The sequence below is a fragment of the Aptenodytes patagonicus genome, chromosome 5 (assembly GCF_965638725.1).
Source record: "Aptenodytes patagonicus chromosome 5, bAptPat1.pri.cur, whole genome shotgun sequence".
In the NCBI taxonomy this organism is placed as follows: domain Eukaryota; kingdom Metazoa; phylum Chordata; class Aves; order Sphenisciformes; family Spheniscidae; genus Aptenodytes; species Aptenodytes patagonicus.
In genome coordinates, this window is record NC_134953.1 from 73,665,955 (window position 1) to 73,685,770 (window position 19,816).

Here is a 19,816-nt window from a genome sequence, read left to right on the forward strand (position 1 = left end):
ATGTATGTGCACTCCTGGGGTGAGTATCAGTGGACCTAGTTGCTCAGACAAGACTCCCACCTCATCCCCTGGCGTGGTGTCTCGCTCACAGAAGCTCCTGCAGTACATCGCGCAAGAAATGTTGGTGTTTCTTTGAGAGCAGGTTGCTCCAATGGATCACTTGGTGTCATCTAGCCAGAACAGCCAAGATCCACGGAAGTTTGGTATCACTGGTACAATATGCTCAGTCTCGTCTTTATTCAGTCAAATTATATACATATAGAGCCATGACTGAGTTGCCGCAGGGCAATAGCCATTGCAAACATATTTCAACGCTTTTCCTCAGAAATCCGTAAAAATTACAGACTGGCTCATCACTGAAAAGTATGGAACTTGATAACTAAGGTGACTAGCTGGGGGACTAAGAGACAAGGGAACTGATTCCCTATATCAGCAGCTGCAGAAAGCGAAGCTGGGACACGAAGCCTTTATACCGGGGAGAAAGGTGGAAATTAACTTCAAAACTAAAATACAAATTCCTGCTAGACCTAGACTGTCCTCTAAGTTAACTCCAAGATGAAAGTTTTCCCTCAACTAAGTACTTTTCAAAAGATAACACTGTGCTTTTAACCCACCCGAAAAGCCACTTTGCCATTACGATTTCTAATAACTATCCTGTAATTCAGAATTATTTGTCCAATGTTAGGAGTTATGCTAGGAAATAATGGAGAATTATTCCTTTGTATGATTAGCAGGCTTACTTAAAACTCATCTTCCCCAGACAGCTTTTTAGAAATAACCAACTCTGTCAAACTTTGCTACTTCCAAAATTTAGCACAAGTCTGAAGAGTTGTTTTACCTTAGTGGCTAAAAATATACAAAAAAAGAATCAAGCACCAGTAAACAAAGTTAGGAAAAACACATGCAATACAGCTTATGGATGTAAGCCATCAGCCAGCAGCTTTAAGACAGAGCATTCCTAACAGCTTTTTTATAGCAATCTTTCAGATTCAGAGGGAAATACAAGACATACTGCACATTCCTGGCATTATTAATAGGTGTGTCCTTAATTATTGTTTATTTAACTAAAAGATCTAAGTATAGCATAACAGGAAATAAATGTATGCTTACCTTGGCCAAGAACCACCATGTCATTCTTCAATGTTTTCAAGACCACAAATAACGTTGGATACTCAATTATTACTTTGCCTTTCAAATTGTCCAGGAGGCTTCTACTGGCATCCAGTTCATTGTACCTTAAAAATAACAGGCAAGTTTATTTTGGATTTTAATGCTGCCAAGGACATAATGTACACTTTCGGGGAAAAAAAAAAGCTTTCTGGCAATTCACAGGATTTTCAGATGATATCATGTTCAGAAGAACTATCTTATGATTCAAATTACATATCCAGTCTTATTATCCAACTACATAATTGTTTTTAAATCCTCCAAACATCTAAGCATAAGAACAAGAGGAGAATCAAAGTCAAATTTGTCTAAGGGCTGAAATGTTTTATGAGTTCTATCTTTACCAAAATCAGATATGGACATAGGGTTATCAAAATCGATATATTTACCAAAAGCAGATTCTAAATTAAAAATAACACTTAATGTTCTACTTATGGGCTTTTAATACTACAAGTTTCATTTACATGGTTAGTAGCGTACCTTATCACATTTGCTTATGAATTATCAGTGAAGTACTGGGAAGATGAAATAAAAAGCATATCTGAACAACTACTAAAGCAAAGGTCTATTGGAAGCACGTAGAGCTCTGTTTTTGCAGAAGTAAGGGCTCTGATACACAGAACATTGGGGCAATAATTTCTAAAAATTGTACAATATCCCCGTTTATGCCTGAGCAAATCCCTGCTTACAGCACCATCTGCAAAAAACTTCCCGCAGAAATCCCCACATATGCGTGTGCTTCAAGAGGCGCATGACTTGGATGCGCAGTCCTTTCCCAGAAAAGGGCTCCTCTTCACCCTGGAGGGTGAAGCCAGGTACATAACAAATGATGCCACAGTAATAAAAAGTAAACCGAGCATCTTCTCCACAATTGTTTCCTAGAACTGTAATATTCTCTTCCAACTCTCTAACTGGAAACCTGGACGTGGGTTTCCTTTCCTTGAGGAAAGGAAGGGATATTTCAAAGCCCTCTGTAAGAGAAACCCTGTTGCTTTCCCTTGCTGTAACTGCGGCAACAGATGCTCTGATATTATTACACTGCAATCTGAGTTATGCTATTCTTTCTGTAATCAGCATTATTAAATTACTACTAAGCTATTGTATCACTTAAAGGCAAATGAAGTTCAAAACCAAAATACACTGTGGGCAATAAGTGGAGTATTTCCCATAGCTGCTCTACCTTCTCTGATCATTAACATATTATGCAGTTGGGTTTTCTTTTGCCAAAAACAACACTGGATGGGTGAAGGAAATTACATATTTTATGATATACAGTAATGTGTGATTAAGAACAGTACATCAGAGGAGTCAGCACACAAGAAGAATATTGAAGGTAAAACAGAATTTGAGTTCTTGGGATTTAAGGGCAACTTAGTTTGAGCAAAAGCTATTTCTCTCTCATATTCAACTTCAATCATCATGAAAATACTTGGTTTCATGTTTCTCTCAACCCTAAGTAATTATGACCTCTTCTTACTGAAACCCTCTAAAAGGGATAACAGTATATTACATTTCCTATTGAATGAATGCATTCATAACCTGTGGATTAACACACATGAACAGAAACATATTTATTGCTTTATTTACAGTACTCTAAATGCAAAGTATGGCAATACCTTTCCTTTGGCAAGGTCCTCAACACATTCTTTTCTGGTTAAGCAAACATTTACCACCAAGAGGCTAAAGTAATTCACATGCCACAATACACTTTCCATTATCTCATGTTTTAGACAAAACATCTTTAGCGTCCAGCTTGGCATAAGATAAAACATTTGTACTTAAAACTATTTTATGATAGTAAATTGCTGAAGTGTTAGATCACCGAGTCAGAGCTTTATCTTTTTTGTTTTTAAAGTAAATTTTACTGGTTGACAGCGACAGAGGAAACATCTACATTTTTAGTGCATAATGTGGGCTGTAAACTTCAGGGAGAATATAACAAAGCAGCTTAATGCTTCTCTTTTTTAAACTTTGTTGTTATTGTCTATGCTATCCAAAAAACCTCAGTCTACCAAATTCCCTACTTTATACACAAGTGCAAGTTGAGGTTTTCTGCTAATCCACCTGCCAACCTCATCCTTGACTGTGCATACTTAGAAGATCTCAAAAGAAAACTAAAACTTGCCACTCAATTCCGAAGTCTAATACAGGATGGCTCCCGAGCAAGACTGATTTTTCAGGTTCTCTCTGAAAGACTTTGTCATGATAAAAACCTTCCCAATTTTACCCCAGAACTAGAACAAAGTCATACATCAGAGGGTGAGCAACGCAGACCTATGGGCAAAAGATGACTGCCCTGCAAGGTTTTTCCAGAAGTGTATATATACACACAATTTCAATTTTTACTTATGAAAAGGCTAGACCTGTTTGGAGAAAAATGAAATTAAATGGCATTTTTACAAGTCTTGTAACTTTCTGCACTGATTATTCACCAGGATGAGCTGAGGATGTAGGGTAACACTGGAATGCAGGTCCTCCCATGTATTTGCAGGAAAGTGTCTCACCACAGGCAGGAGATGGAGCAGGGAGAACCTGGTTATCAGATATGACCAGGTATTCTTTTATCACCATTTTTACCTACTTGTCCTGTATCACTGGGACTGTGTAGCCTCCTTGGTAAGAGCCCATAACGAGCTGCAACCTCCTTCAGGCCCTTCCGTCACTGTGCATTTCAAGTGACAACCCAGTAAAATGAATGACAACCAGCTTAAGTCTGTCCTTTCACTCAGACTCTTCCAGGGCCGGTTGCAGGAACCAACTTAACTGAGGCTGTCATCCTAAACAAGCTCCTTCAGCCCTTCATGACAGGATGGATTTGAAGATAAGCCTGGCTCCAAATGAACTGGCCACCCCGACAGAACCATTGCCCTAACACCCTGTCTTCACGTCTTTCTTTTAAACCCTCCCCCTGCTTTCTCTTTTCTCCCACTGCCCAGTTCCTACGAATTGTCTGCACTACGGCTTCCCGATCCCTGTATTCAGTGGGACTTCTCTTTGCACCCTTATCTCTCAATCTTCTTTCCTCCCTGGTATTTACTTGCCACGTATTTTCTCTCTCCCTTCCATACATTCCCTCAGCCTCCTTGTCCGACACCCAACATCTAATAATACACTTTCCTGATTATTTTCTTGCCCCAAGCAAGGCTTTATGCCCATGTCACGGAGCAAGAAATAGGCCCGGATTTCTTCTTAATAAGACAACTTCATTTATAAGGACCACAAAGAGACAATCTTGGCAGACAACAGCTTTTGATTTTAGCTGGAATGAAATAACAATAACTGCTTTTTAAAGGACAAAAATTAAATAAAATTTGCCTGCCAGCAGGCAGTTTAAAAGCCTACAAAAATTGTGACAATTGAGAAAATTTAACAAGATTCAGCAATCCCACATCAGTTCCCATATAATCTGCTACCTTCGCTCTACGAATGGCTTTGCTACCTTTCACAAAACACTGAAATTAACGTGGCTCTGCACTTCTGATAGCATCTATGAGTTTCTGCAAAGGACAGTGTCACTATCTATAGTTATTCCACCACCTTCCAGGAATTCAACAATTCAGTCTCCTAATCTGTCTCCCACAGGCAGGAATGCCGTATTAGGTCACTGCATCACAACAGGCTCCCCTCAAATGGAGCCTGTGGCTATCATCGCAGTGGCGTAACTTGTCTCCATGAATTCAGACAGCACGAAATTCCCTGCTGATCAGGTTTTCCTGAATGTCATCTACAGGAACTTTGATTTTAATAATAGTAAAGAAAAATCTGCAATCTGGAATTAAAGATAAATTGTAACCATGTCATTTCTTTAGTTTAGTCTTCTAGACACTGAAAAGAGAACAAACAAGTTTTAACCATCCAAATAATTGTAAATATTACTAAAATGCATATTTGTATAATGATGTTCATAATTTTCCTGTGAGAGAGATCAACTAAAACCCTTGCGCATATTTTAAACAAAGATGATTTTTCTTCCTAGAACTGAGTGGAAACATCGAGGTATTTACTTGGCATAATTCAGATACAATAAATCATGCCATCTATTTTGGGCCTAGTCCTAAAAATCCACAGTCAAATTTCTGCTAACTTACGGGAAGAACGAAGATTCCCCCCTCCCCAAACAAAGGAGGGTAGCATTTCCTAGGTATCTGCATTTTCCTAGAAGAGAGCAGAGACTGGGTGCAGCATTTAAAGTCTCTCCCAAGCACTCATTCTGAAGTACTGCAGCACAGCAAAGATAATAACTAACAGATGGACTTTCATTCCTAAGTGGTGAATAACCTCTTCGTGTGGTTATGATTTGGTGAACATGGAAGTAGTGAAAGGCACTCTTGAATTAGGTATGAAAGGAAAGTTATATGGCAGAAAGTAAACACAATGTATTGAAATAATGTGCAATTTTTATATTTAGCTTTCTCACTAGAATTCTGACATTCTAAAAATCTGGAACACGGTGAATTTTGTTAGTTAATATGTGTGAAAAAGAATTAGAAAATTCAACGAGCAAAAAAGCAGAGACCTTAGAAACAAAAAAAAAAGGAAATGACTTGCCATAACACTTCCCTTGTAACTAATTCTTATCAACAGCTGAACAATATGAAAGACTACTCTGCTTGAACACTCTTAAGGAAGGGGGGCGGGAACCAAGTTCAAGTTAATATTTTAATATGAAAAAAATTATACTACAGTTTACACAAATATTTTAAAACCTGCTAGCTCCTCCTTCCACTCTTGATGGTATGGTTTTTCTCCCGATGTAGGACCTCCATAATTTGCCTTAACAAGTGTTCACTAACCTCTCCTCCATACCTTCATAGCTCAACCTATACCAATACAGACCAGATGCCTGGCCCATCCCTTTTCAAGTCAGATCCCCATCTTAAGTAACACTTCCACCACAGATGTCCTTTTTCTGAAAAAAAGCAAAACTAGGACAAGAAACCTTCTCTTAGCAACCATTTGGGCCCACAGGTCCTGCTAGGAACCAACTTGAAAAGCCCAGGAAGAAAAGTTGCCAGCATACCAGGAAAGCATCTCACACATTATCACCATCTCCTAACTATACCTACATACACAAAATACATAAAGGCACTTCCAAATAACAAGAAAAACCATGAAGCTGTTCCTTTTCCTTGCCATATTTTGGCCATAGATCATCCTCAAACAAAGACTGTATTAAGACAAGCTGTAACAATCTGTGGTCTCCTCTCTTTTACGGGCTGTGAGAGGCCCCCTCCACTAGAGAAATCTAAGAACTGCTGCGAACTAAAGTGTAAAATGGACACACACACCCCAAACCACAAAAAACGTCTTCTTACAAGCATATTTCAAGGAGTTAAAACATCCTGGAAGGAAAAAAAAAAGTAACACCCAGGTGAAGACAGCAGGAAACCAATTGCTACCTAAATTATTTGGCACAATAGTAGATGTCCAGAAAGATTTAATAGTTTGTTCACTTCTGCCCTAGAAAATATACAAAACACTTAATGGAAAGAAGAGATAAGCAAAACAAGACTACAAGTATGCCACCGTAGAAGCACAAAGGCTGTCCTTGTTTATATCTCTTGAGAATGAGGCAATTGCACAAAGAGAAAAACACAGTAAAAGTTGTTTAATGACAATCATGGAAAAATATATTGATTGATGGCAAAACCCATAAAGCAGATAAGGCATCTGCTGCAACAATTTAGTGGACTGAGCATTAAGAGTGATGTGGTAAAAGGATTCAGGATGCACAATAACGATGTAAAGATTAACTCAAGTACAAACCATTGTGCATCTTTTAGTTATGGGAGAAAGTACCACAAAACAGAAGGAAAATGTGAAACTAGCTGATGTCAGTTTCTTGGATTCAGCAGAATTTGGTTCAAAGAATACAGAAGTAAAGTGATACTGAATTTCAAGAAAGCAAATACTTTCCCCATCTTGTAAGACATAATGAAAAGAAGTAACAAAATCCAGCACCAGTAAAGATGCTGCAATTCAAGTGTATCACAGCAATAGTCCTTTACACATACAGGAATTTACTTACTTTGCGAAACCAGGCAGCTTTAGAAACTGCTCAAAAGCTCAGCGTTTACAAATCTTCAAGTGATGTAGAGCAGACATACCGAAAAAGGGTATACCACAATCATGTAAGGCTACTATATGACTGAGATAAAGAAACAAAAACAGCCTAATGAGTTAATGATAGCCAGAAGGCCTAAAGGGAATATGAAATGTCACAAGGGAAAAATTGTTAAAAAGAGAGTGGGTTGACTACTGAAGATGAATGCCTGAAGTTTCAAAAGCTGAAGAGATATTAGTGGCATCTTTAGCACAAGTGAAAGCGGTGGGTGGTTCCCCAAATATGCAGGGAAGTTAAAATATGTAACTTGTACCATTAATAAAATACTGGCATGATCACAGAGAAAAAGCGAATGTCGTAACTCTACTTTAATTACAGTACTTCTGTTACATAGCCTCATGAAACATTAACGTAAATAATTTTAGAGGTGGGGGGTGTACCAAAGAATACCAAAGGATGCAATGAAAAACTCTTAGTACATCAAGTTCAGAAAACTAATAGGTCAAATCTCATTTGACAACTTAAATTAACGTAACTAAGCAGTGCACTGATAAAATAAAACAGAAATATAATACTGATGAGAAATCAGTCCTTGTAAATTGGCAATACTTTCATTATTACACTTGGGTTAGTCTAATGAACCTCCACTTCAGGAACAGGAAGAATTGATACTTCTGTAATTTCGGATCCCTAGATAGCAAATTCTAACTTTCAAATTTAGCTCATATGGAGATAGCCTGAATACCTCTACCACTCTGTACTAAATGGTGGAAACATACCCACAAATTTATACTTATTTGCATGGGAATCACAATGCCATAAACCTTCTATTAAGGGGTTACTAATGCTTTACAATGAAAAGGAAAAGCTACGAAATAAAGAAAACAAATTATTTTCTTGGCAAGCAAGCAGGAAGGTCAATTCCTTCCTTGGCGAGGTTGAAACAATCAGCCCCAGCTCATTTCCGTCAAGAAAGAGAAAAAACAGAGGGATTCCCCTTTGGCAGCTTCAGCAGGAAATAACAAGTTTTCTCCTTCCTGACTGGAACATGAAGAGGTTCTCCTCTACTCCGCCTTTGTGAAAACGCTGATGGCTGCGCTGCCATGTTTCACAGCGCTGCAGCTTCCAAGTTCAGCCTGTCGCTTCAACCGCCCTCAAAAGTGAACGAATTTGTATCTTTGCTCCTAGAAGCCTCTTACTCCCGCCTCCCCATGCTGCCCGGTCCCCAAAATTGAAAAACTTGGCTAACTTTAAGTCAGCATCTCACTGTGTCTTTTTCTTCCAAGAAGCTAGCAGCAAAACCTCTTTTTCCTTCAGAAAAATACTTTAACAGCAACCCAGACAAATACAGTAGAATGAAACCCCTTGACACATCTCGCAACGCTTATGCTAGACCGGAATAGCACAAATGGTTTGAACAATGGTTTTGTTTCTGCTCTACAGCCCATTTTTACCAGCTCCTTCCCACAGCCAAGGGGCAACAGATTATTCGACAGGGTTGTTCCAACTGCAATCTTTTCTTAGACTTCATGGCCTGTCTTCTTGCCTTCAAGTCTGCCTTGTATGTGCATGCTACACAGTACATCAACTTCCATGAAGGTGTTTTCCATACTATGCATATGTTACATAGTACATACAGACAGGCAAGTTCCTCTCTGCTCCCTAGGAGAGATGGCGGGCTGGAGCAAACTGCAAGATTAGTTCTTGAAACAGCCTTTCCTAGATGCACACTTCCTCAGAGAGAGGAGAGAAAATCTGCCTGTGCATATGCTGGGTATGCTGCTCCCACTTCGAGCCCCGTTATGATGCAGAAGAGAGGCGACTGCGTGCAGTTTTCTTTATGTTTTAGAATTTGGGGTCTGCCTACCTGCTTTGCAAGCATGAAGGGTCTGAAGGTCTTCAGGTCTGCCTGTGGTGCTTACAGAACACCGCTAGATGCCTAGACAGGACAAACCACTGGCTGAAGCCAACACTAACACTTTTACTGTTATCCTCCACCTCTTTACTTACTCACATATTCCTCCTCTGTAAGTGGTCTGGATCTAACTTGCTCCAACATAGACTGCAGAATTTTGGAGCGGAGGCTGTAATTTCAAATAAATCTTTGTGCAATAGGCGTCTCAGTCAGTGACTCTCTAGCTGGGACGCTCCAGAAACCCTAATGCAATACCATTAATTATAAAACAGTTCATCCAAAAGAATTCAGCAGGGGTTACAAAACGCTGGATTGTTACTTTAAAAAACAGGCGCCTACTGGTTCATAAAGGAATCCCTTTCAAGAAAAAAAATGAATGATTGCTCAAGATAGTAAGATGGACAAACTCTGGGTTTTTTGATATCATCCCAAAAATCTTCTCAAAGGTCAAGTAATTGTAGTTAGACATCATGAACATTTAGCTATGCATGCTACAGATTCAGACCATACATACTTCTTATACTCAGCAATGGCTAGTTTTCTGCTTGCATAATACAGGATTTCAATGAAAAATGTAAGTAGATAGGAAGGAAAAGTGACTATTTTTTACAGTAAAAGCTGCATATCCTGGCATCTGTTGCTCTGCATCGCTTTTGCGAGCAGAGAGACTAACACTCAGTTAAAGAAGGAGCAAGTGAAAAATGACACTGAAATGGCTGCAGTAACAGAAGTAGAAAGCCTGAAATGACCTACAAGAAAATGTAACATAAGAAAAGCTGAAGTTTTAATAAAAAAACCCCACAAAACAAAACCCAACACTCTGGGAAAAAACAGCAGCAAGTATTAATACACAGGAGCGCTGTGTTTAAGAAACGGACTACTGACCAAATTCTATTTCCCCTCAAACAGTACGAAGTCGCCAGAGCCTGACTGCAGTTGTGCAGCGAAGAATGACTATTGTAAGCTAGCTCCCTGCTTTTGTAAAGCTGGCAGAGCTGCTTTTGTGCCAGCTGCTGCGAGCTAGAGAGGAGTAATGAATTCTACTGTCAATCTTCTGCTGGCACGGGTTAAAGCCAGCTTGGGGTCTATTCCAACTCATGCCAACGCCAGCAGTTCAGCCAGGGATTTGTATCCTTAATTCCTGTCTCATGTATACCACGTACTACACAAATGTGAAGAGAAGTTGCTTCCTAAGGAAGGCTAGAGAATCTTAAATAAACCACCCCACACTTTTCAACATTTGCAGAAAATGCAGAGGAGGAAATAATGCTTGAAATGTGCCAATTCTAGTATATTTGTTTTGCTAGATGAAGTAGTATTTTTGAAATGAGGTCGTAATATGATAAAAAGAACTGATCCATGCACCACACTAATAGCAGTGAGTTTTTTAAAGCAACTGAGTTATGTATGAAAAGGAGAAAGCAAAGACTATAAGCTCTGTTGCTTTTACATGAAGTTATTCACAAATTATAATACAGAATGAAGTGCCCTAGGAAGATGGTATGAAAAATTAAGGAAAAAATTAACACTATCAATATTTGAGGCTATCTGCAACGTATTTAAATATAACAGTTTTTGATAATCTTAAAAATCACTGACAAAACAGGTATCTAATAGACATTTTTAATGACAGGAAAATAAATAATCCAATATAAATACAACATTTAAAAAGATTTGGTTCCATTTATATTATTCTTTGAATTCCAAGACGATTTTCTAAAAGTCTGTTGGCATATTTGCACACACTAAAGCAAAAAGCTTGCTTCATCTTCCTAAATCTATTACTGTGACTACTGCGACCTACTAATGTGATCTAACCCTCAGTTATTTAAAAACAATAGACTACAAATGAAAATTCTCTTTGAGCACAGAACACAGTCATCCAAGGAAATAACTCTCATTTCTGCCAGCTGATCTTGAGACAGGGAAGTGCTCCAAAATTACTAACATCATCCAGCCTTCTGGGAAGCAACTGCATTGGATCAGTTAAAGCAAAATAAGTGTTCACCGCCACAAAGCAATGGCCTTTAGTAGAGAAGAACCTCTGATACTTGTTTAGCAGATTTTCTTCCCCGTGGTCCACACGAATTAAGTGGCAAACATGCCAGTATTCTCATGTGCACCAGCCAATGTCACCACAGAGAGTAAGAAGCCCTTTGATGTTGGAGCTGGTACAAAAATGCTTTTGATATAAAAACCAATGCTACAACTGATTCTATACGCATTCCTGTACGGTGTGGCAGTTTTACAACAGGAAAGCTACAGGATACAGTCTGTTACTGCTCTGTACTCCAGCTCCTGGAAAGATATGGTCCATTGAAAGCAGTGGGCTTTGCAAAGCTTTTAAGGCCAACCAGATTTTTAGATTAAAGTATCTACTGTAAACCAAGTCTGTTGCAGTTATTTCTCTTCTAGAAATAGGACCATCTTACATAATAAGGATGAGTAAATAAGTTATCCATTAAATATCTATAGTTACGAAAAAAGCAACAACTCTGACCATTAACTTACTTATAACAAATATCAAGGGTCTGTTGAATTTAGGAATTCTTTTTTTTTGGGGGGGGGTTGGTTTGGGGTTTTTTTTTGTTACACAAAGCCTAATAAGGCAATTCTCAGGAAAATAAGAAGGTGTATTTCCCAAACCAGATTGTATAATTTGGCAGTTGCATCTTTCCTTTCCTTAGTGGAAAAAGCAATACTCTTACCATATGAAGTCACTTTGAAGGCATCCCAAATAAAGGACTGAAGACAGTGAGGACACTAATTTATCCTGAAGAAAGAAAAGACTACTTTATAAAAGAATGTAGACTGTGAAAATCATCCAGGAGGCAGCAGTTAAACCTTTCTTGGAACAGTTACAGCCGAGGAGAGAATGGACACCAACCACCAACTAAATATTGCATAACAGGTGATAGAGGCAAGCACCACCAAACAGAAAACTATTATAACCCATTCCAACGCAGATTTTTTCCAAACCAAGGTTTTAAAGGAAGAAGAGAGTTGTGTAACACTCATTTTTTCAAACCCTCCTTCATAAGATTCCTTATAAAGTAAGTGCAGTCAACGAGAAGACTATCAAGTGGTATAACAGTTATAGAGAGTTAGGTGACAGGTAGGGAGGAGAGGACATGAGGAGAGATTATGCTTTAGGTTACTCCAAGTAATTGTGGAGTGCTACCAATTCATGCTGAAAGCAATTCTTACAAGCTGGTTTTAGGGAAGACAGAAATAAGAGCTTATCACAAAGTTATCTAAGAGCTGTCACCACTGATGATAAAAGGCATCTACCAAAAAGAGAGCAAGCACCGTGTTGTTTGGCAGCTATCCATGATATCTGCACACCAGTGGATTTATCCAGTTGCTTTCTGAAGTTCCCCAGAACTCCTGTGAGGAAGCAGAAATCTGTACTACGTGGCTAATTTATATTTCTGGAGAAAGAAAAAAAGAAAACCCAAAAAATTTAAAGTATTCTGCAAAGGACCTTCAAACTAAAAGGGCCATTTACTGTGAAACACAGAAAACAGCCAAAACTAAACCACAAACTCCTGTTTCATAAACAATTGCAGGAAATACTAAAATCCTTCTGTAACATACTTATCGTAATTGTTTTTTATTATACGTAACTGTAACTATAAGAAGTATTTTTTTCAAAAGGTTCTGCTACGCCTAAAAACATCATCTGATTCAACAACATATATTTACAGCCCTTCTATTATCTAGTGCTTGTGCAGAAGGAATTTTTCTGGTGGGCACAGGGGAAGTTTTGGATAACACAACATTCATGTAGACTTCCATGTATTAGTAGACTACACCAATCCTACTCCTCCAGTCTGCCCACGGAGTGACAGAAGAGGATTTTGCCAACCAGGAACATACAGCCTAAAATCATGCAGAATGAGGTGGCATAGGATGAGAAATTACTCTGAGCTGACAGTGGCACTCAAGGCTACAGCTCCCCACTGTTAAAGAAACGTGGATAAAGAAACGTGAGAGAGCTCTGGCTGCACTCAGCTTTTGTTCCACGCTGAACACCACTAAGCAGCAAGCCGGTCCCGTTTCAATCACGAGTACTTCCACTGCGATTCCAGGTATTGATTTACAGAATGAGAGCCATAAACCTCAAATTATTTTAACTGGGGGGGACAGAGACGGCAACTGGGGGGGTGGTGGCAAAAGGAGAAGAAATCAAAGTAAATTCTCTCTTACTTAACTGTAATGCAACTACAGTAAAAATTTAAATTCCCTCTTAGAGCCTTTGTCACAACAACTACACTGGCATAACCACGCTGGGAGCGCCTGCTGGCAGAGACACAGCTTATGTCGACAGAAGATGCTTTTCTGCTGACATAGCAGTCCCATCATTTCAAACAATCTTTGTTCTTTCCTTTCAGAAGTGGAATTTTCTTTCAATATGCTGCTTCCTTGACCTATCTGCACTGCCACAGCTGGGCCTGCTCCACCAACTTATATGAAAAGATTCATGTAATTTCCAAGTGAGGAGTTGCATTCCTCAAGTCAAAAAACTTTTCTATTTTAACTTTCTACATGTTTTTTTAAACTTCACATTCACTAAGTGTGATAAATACTAATTACTGTGACTTTAATATCAACCAACGTAGCTGATTCTGGGAATACAGATGAGGCTCAAACTTAAATATCCTTAAGAGTGGCACAACTCCTGAGGTTCTTCTAAAAAGCTTCATGAAAAAGAATTCCCTCTCAACAAATCTGTGAATTTGTTGAAGCATTATACAGATTTCAGAAGAGGAAAATGGTTAAGTAACAAAAGAAACTGATGAGCACAAGAGACGGTCCACTTTGATACTAAATTGGTTTCTTTCCCAAGCCTTCTATGCAACTTACATACCCTACTTCAAAAGATTAAAAGGTGAACTTTACCTGCTCTTACAAAAGCAATTTTTTCTTCCTTTCTAAAAAAAAAAAAAAAAAAAAAAAAAAGAAAAACCAAGCACTAAAATACCAGGGAAAACCCCACCTGTGTATAAATTACTGTATTTTAAAAATACAAATGAATATTCAATATAATTGCTTGAATACTGCCTTTCCAATCACGTACCGCAAGAAGATGTACAGCAGTAACACACTGAATGCATTTTCAGTTTTTGCTGCATTAACTGGAGTTAATTACTTGAGAAAGGGACAGAGGTTGTTCATGTGCTGGGAATCTGTCCTGAGTACCGCTATTAACAGATGAGCAGAAGAGTCTGTTAAAAATATTTTAAAAATGGGAAGTTGTTTCTGATCTCATTTCCCGGCGCTGAGCTCTGTCAGGGCTTCTTTACATGGGTGCAACAGCACATACAACCTGTATGGCTGAAGTGCCTGTGCTGAATAGCCCTTCATGGAGCACTGGGAAATACAGTAGAAAGAGAACTGAGCAAACTTCATTTGCCCAGGTGCTTCTGCAGTGAGCTTTCCAGGGTAGCTCACAGTTATCAGCATTTCTAATTTTCCCCCTAAACACCCAGAATTTGGCTATTCTTGAATTAAATGGAAATCAGTCCAGACATTTCACTTAAAACCAACAGGTTTCTAGCTGACAACTCTGATGGCAAATGTTACAACTGCATTTCAAATAACAATTGCAAAGAGGGGAAAAAAAAAATAAAGATATCAAAACCACGAAGGAGTTTGGGGCTTGAATTTCGAAGTATGTTACACATTTTTGAATAGTACTTACTGGGAAAAAAATACAGCACAAACAGGAAGCTCAGTTATAACTAAAATTTTTTTAATATATCTTTTTTCCCCCCTTAGAAATAATATACCATGCTTCAGGGAAGCATATTATTTACATTTGTTACATCTGAGGAAAAGAACGTACTTTAAGAACCCTAACTAGGAATCACTGGTCAACCACAATAAGCTATGATATTGAGCTGGTACATACCCTTTTCAGTAACAATGACAACAGGGTGGAGTGTTCAAAATGGTATTTATACCAACAAAAATTATTTCTTTAAAGTTTAATTTTGAAGTTCAAGATTATTGTCTGTTCTGGAAACAAAGAAAACAATTCTGCACAAGTCTGAATTCTGGAGACTTAAAAGCCCACACCCAGAAATATGGTAACATGAAGAGTGATGAGCTAGTAACTGAGAAAAATGTGTTATTTCAAATGCAGTGACTGGATGCTGATAAGCACATAATTTTTGCTGCAGTGATTTAAAAAGACAGCTCTCCTCAATTACCACTTCAACCCTCTTGGTTAGGTTAACATATCCACAGAGGAACTTGCAGAAGGGAATGGATGTCATTTCTGCTGGTCAATGCAGTAATTTAGCATTTTAACACAAACCTGTCTTTACTGCAGACATTGTTACATTTGCATGAACCGCTGCTGAAGCGGCTCACGTACAGGCACACTCACTATTCCACCAATTTAGCTGTGAGTGCCCTAGCTTCTTAAATTGTCCAAGTATGAGTCAGCTAAATTTACTACTCAGTAATTGCACAGAAATTTCAGTGTTGACATATGAAAAGACAAAGAAATAACATTTTTGCTGAATCATTTTTAAGATGGCTGGTAATTACTCACTGAAGTTTAATCCATGAGATTATGTAATCTCCATTTGTACTATTAAAGACTACGAAACATATTATTTCTTTTTGTTATTTTTAAGTAATAAGCACACAAACTGAAGAACCACCTTACCTGATAGAGTTTTGTTTCCTGTTTTCTATTTTCATTAAAATTTGTACGTCTGACTGAGGAGAAACCGTATAGATTTTTAATCTGAAAAAAGAAGAATATGCAACAGAGATGAAGAAACAATGATGTACAATGACTTTTATTCTTATCATCTGTAAAAGATGGATCTCTTTTGCATGTCAACAGCCAAAAGTATGTATTTCTTCATAAAGACAATAATTTGCCACATACTAAGTATTTCAATAAATGAGGGCTATAATTACCAGTACGTTTTTCTAATTACTCCAAAGGAAAGGTTCACCATCACCCTCACTGAGGTTAATTATGGTTACATTTTTTAGAATTAGAGTTGCTTTATTTGATCTTTATGCCACAAGTCAATTTCTTTATCTTTTCCTGGTTTAAATTTGGTGGCTACACTCCAGGGTCAGTTAGGTGGCGAACGTTAGGATGGTTTTCATCACAGGAATTAGAGATGTACTGCTGACTGGGAACTCAGCTCTGCATGCTGAAAGTGCAGCTAAGTTTAAGCCATTTATTCAGAACCATTCCCTTGTTTTATTAGTGCATTAGATGAACTAGGCAGAAAAGTTATTCAATACACACCTTTGACAAACTACAGGGTCTGACTCCACTGGATCAATGTACGGCTTAAGGATATCAGCAAGTGTTTTATCGTCAGGCACCCTTTCACCAAAGATAAAAATTGAATACATAAGACATGGTTCATCATGTAAACAAAAATCTATTATCTGAGTCATTTGGAGGAAGCTGTATATTTGCATGCTACAGTGGCACAACTGAGTAGCTTATGGGAAAATCATAAGTGTGTATCAATACAGCATAGGTAATTGACAGATTTATCTCAATTTCAACACTGGGACTTCACTGGCATCTACAAGGAGTAAACAGATGCTTATCTCTAGTTTCTAACCCTGCAGCAGAAACATGCTGTTCCTACAGCCCTAGAAGTAGACAAGGGCATACTTCTCATCCCCCTTCAGGCTAGGAAAAAAGGAGAAAGATTTGTCAACAAAAGCTTATTTTTTGGCCTTTGCAAAATGCGCTTGTGGGATTTCCTACAAAGCAAACAATGCAACCATTTCATCCTGTAAGAAGGTCAGTTCCAGTGTGCAGGCGAGGAGGGATGGCAAATCTTGCTGAACGTCTGCTCCGTGAGAACAGAATATATTAGGTGTACAGGATATCGCTATCACGAATATACAAGCTGCTCTGTTTACATAGAGAAAAGGACTAGCAATCAAACATTTTGCCTAATTTGAAAAGCCTGCTAGCTTTCAAAGAAGAAAGGACTACACAACTTTAAGGGTTTGGGGTTTTTTTTTTCCAATTTAAATGTCCTTTTAATTAAGACTAAAAATAATATTCGAGTTTACCTTGTATAATAGAAATAGTTAAGAACTGATCAAAATATTTTGCAGTTCAATTTCAGCAGACTAATTTAAACTTTATAAAAATCTGTTTTTCAAGCTCTGTACCCTTTTAAAGTGTATTCAGCATGACAGTGAGGAAATACGAGCTTCAAATGCCAGTAGAACTTTTTCTCCCTGAAAAGAAAAAGAAATGCATATTCTTAATGTTAGCTGGTAACTACTACTTGTTTTTTCTATAATAAATCTTGGTAGCCTATGACATGGGTGCAGAAGAAAATATATAGTCAATATTTTGAATTGCATTTTCAAAGAGTAAAAGGGGCACGCAGAGAACCTGAGAGGCGCTTTGAAAGATGCACTGCTCCCAGATCCTCCTGAATTTCAAGTCCTCATGGGTTAAAAATCTGTTCCTTACAAATACAGGTAAGATATCACCAATTAACTGATCAACAGCATTTCACATTTTAAAAGGGAGTTATCTTCCAGCTGACTTTCTATATGTATAGGAAAGGATTTTAATCAGGGCAGATATTAAAGCTGCCCTTTAATTTCAGAAAAGAAAAATGCTTTTTGGCGTATCACCCAGGACAGGTTGCCAAACCTGTGCAACAATAATAGCCAGAGGTCCCAGCTGAGGCCAGGTTCTACATAAAACAGGGGACTCGACTTTTCACAGCAGTGATCGCCTAAATAGAAAACGTGTCATGGGCAGGGAGGGAAGCTGCATTTTGGCCTAACATGGGTAACAGAAGTTAGAAAGACTAAGTGTTTTGCAGGAAGATGAGGAAGCTTTTGGTAGAGACCAAAATTGATGTCATGTTCCCTTCTCCAGTTTGTTAGTTTTAAGACCCATCTTCCCTTTCCAACTAGCATAATTAATACCTGAGAATAGAAGCTACTGAAGCATGGTTCCAGTGCAGTATCATCTTAAGAAAGGCAGTATTACCTAGAGGATACTTCGCTAGATTAGGAAATCTCCTTTTGCCTTTTTACTCATCTGCAGAAATGCTGCTGAAGTCGATACTGACTTAAGACAAAGCATTTTTCCTCTCACTGCTCCAAATTCTCCCATTTGTTATGGTGAATGTAACAATATTTTTCTAAAAGAAATCTCCTGAGAAAAAGCACAGTCTAAAAGGTAGGTGCATGGCCCTTTGCTCTGGTTCAGAATTTTACACTCATGACAAACAGTAAAGATTTGGAAGAGGAAAGAGGGAACTACTACCATTTAGAAATCAGAGGCCAGACGTCTGTGTGAAGCACAGGAACATCTAATGGTACTCCCACCCTTTTTTTTTTTTTTTTTTTTAAACACTACTTAAGACCTATGAATCATTATATCCAGGATAATCACCATCAGTTATGCAAAGATTCTGGTACTACAATTAAAAGTAAACACAGTGTTGTTCCAACATGTTAACTTGTTTATCAGGCAGATGAAACATTATCCAGCAGGTTCTAGCTGGCTGCAGAAACAAGTATACGTGCATCCAGTAGCAAAACAGAAAACAAATTAGCTGCTAAGTTCAATTAACTAGGATACCAATTTTTAAATGCAAGCACGTTATAAAAAGTGATCTTATCAAATAAATAATCATTCCCTTATCTAGTTATTCCTAGGAGAAAACTGAGCTTTACAGCTGAACTATACTGCCTGTAGTATAAGTAAAATCAGAAGTGTTAGAAGCTGACATAGTAGCTTGCCTCATGAATTTTATGCTATTTTGCATATTGGTATGATACTGTCTTAAATTACCAAACTGAAAAAGGTTTTGAAATAACTCAAAATCAGTGAGTGGAATTTTGGAAGTTTTTTGCAAGATGAGTGAAACAAGGTTTTGCAGTTCTTCATCTTGACAGCTGAAGGAAGCATCAGCGCTACCGTATGCACAGAACAAACTGGAGTATCAACAGGGTTATGGAAGCAGTTCAATTGACTTGCAATTAACAAGCTGGTGATTCCTCTCTCAGACGTGTTAATATCTGGCATTTAACATGGCAAGGTATTAATTCAAAGCACCTTCTCAAGGAGACTTTAGTAAAAGTTGGTAATCTTTAGACATAGAAATAGGGTCACCATCATTAGCTGCAGGAAACATTAATGATGGGCACATTTATTAAAATACTTACAAGGACTGTTCAGATGCAGTTTTTGTTGTATGTTATCAACTAAAATGAGGCTTTCTAGCATTTTTTCATTTAACTCATCATATTCCACAAGTTATTTCAAACAGGCCATGTTTATCTACTCTAAGTGACCAACCCTTCCTGTGATACGGACTTTATTTCTGTCAAATTTTCAAACCAAGACAGCCAAAGCAATGGGAGTACTGCAGATCTTCCTCTCCCAAGAGGAAACAGACAAACCACGACAGAGCTCACAGAAACATGTATGTGGCCTAGAGGGCTGTCTCTAACACAGGCACTTGAAAAAGAAACGTTCCAGAAGTACTTCTAGCTATCTGCTACCTGTTGTTAGGAATTCTCTTTATGTGTCTGCAGAAATGGTCGTCACACAGCACTTTCTGATTTCACATGCAAGACCAGTTCCCTGTGGGCTCACTGAGGCAGACTCAGCTCATCACTGCAGCTGTATAATC

General features: G+C 38.2%; 1 protein-coding gene across 1 annotated transcript in view; it reads right to left on the reverse strand.

The window, feature by feature from the left end:
* ZNHIT6 (zinc finger HIT-type containing 6) overlaps positions 1-19,816 on the reverse strand; it is a 33,368-nt gene that overhangs the window by 4,674 nt on the left and 8,878 nt on the right. The window contains exons 6-9 of the mRNA XM_076340539.1: positions 17,322-17,390; positions 16,429-16,509; positions 15,826-15,906; positions 1,111-1,235 (exon numbers count right to left, since the gene is read on the reverse strand). Coding sequence (XP_076196654.1) covers positions 1,111-1,235; positions 15,826-15,906; positions 16,429-16,509; positions 17,322-17,390 — 356 coding nt within the window. The remainder of the gene's footprint in view (positions 1-1,110; positions 1,236-15,825; positions 15,907-16,428; positions 16,510-17,321; positions 17,391-19,816) is intronic.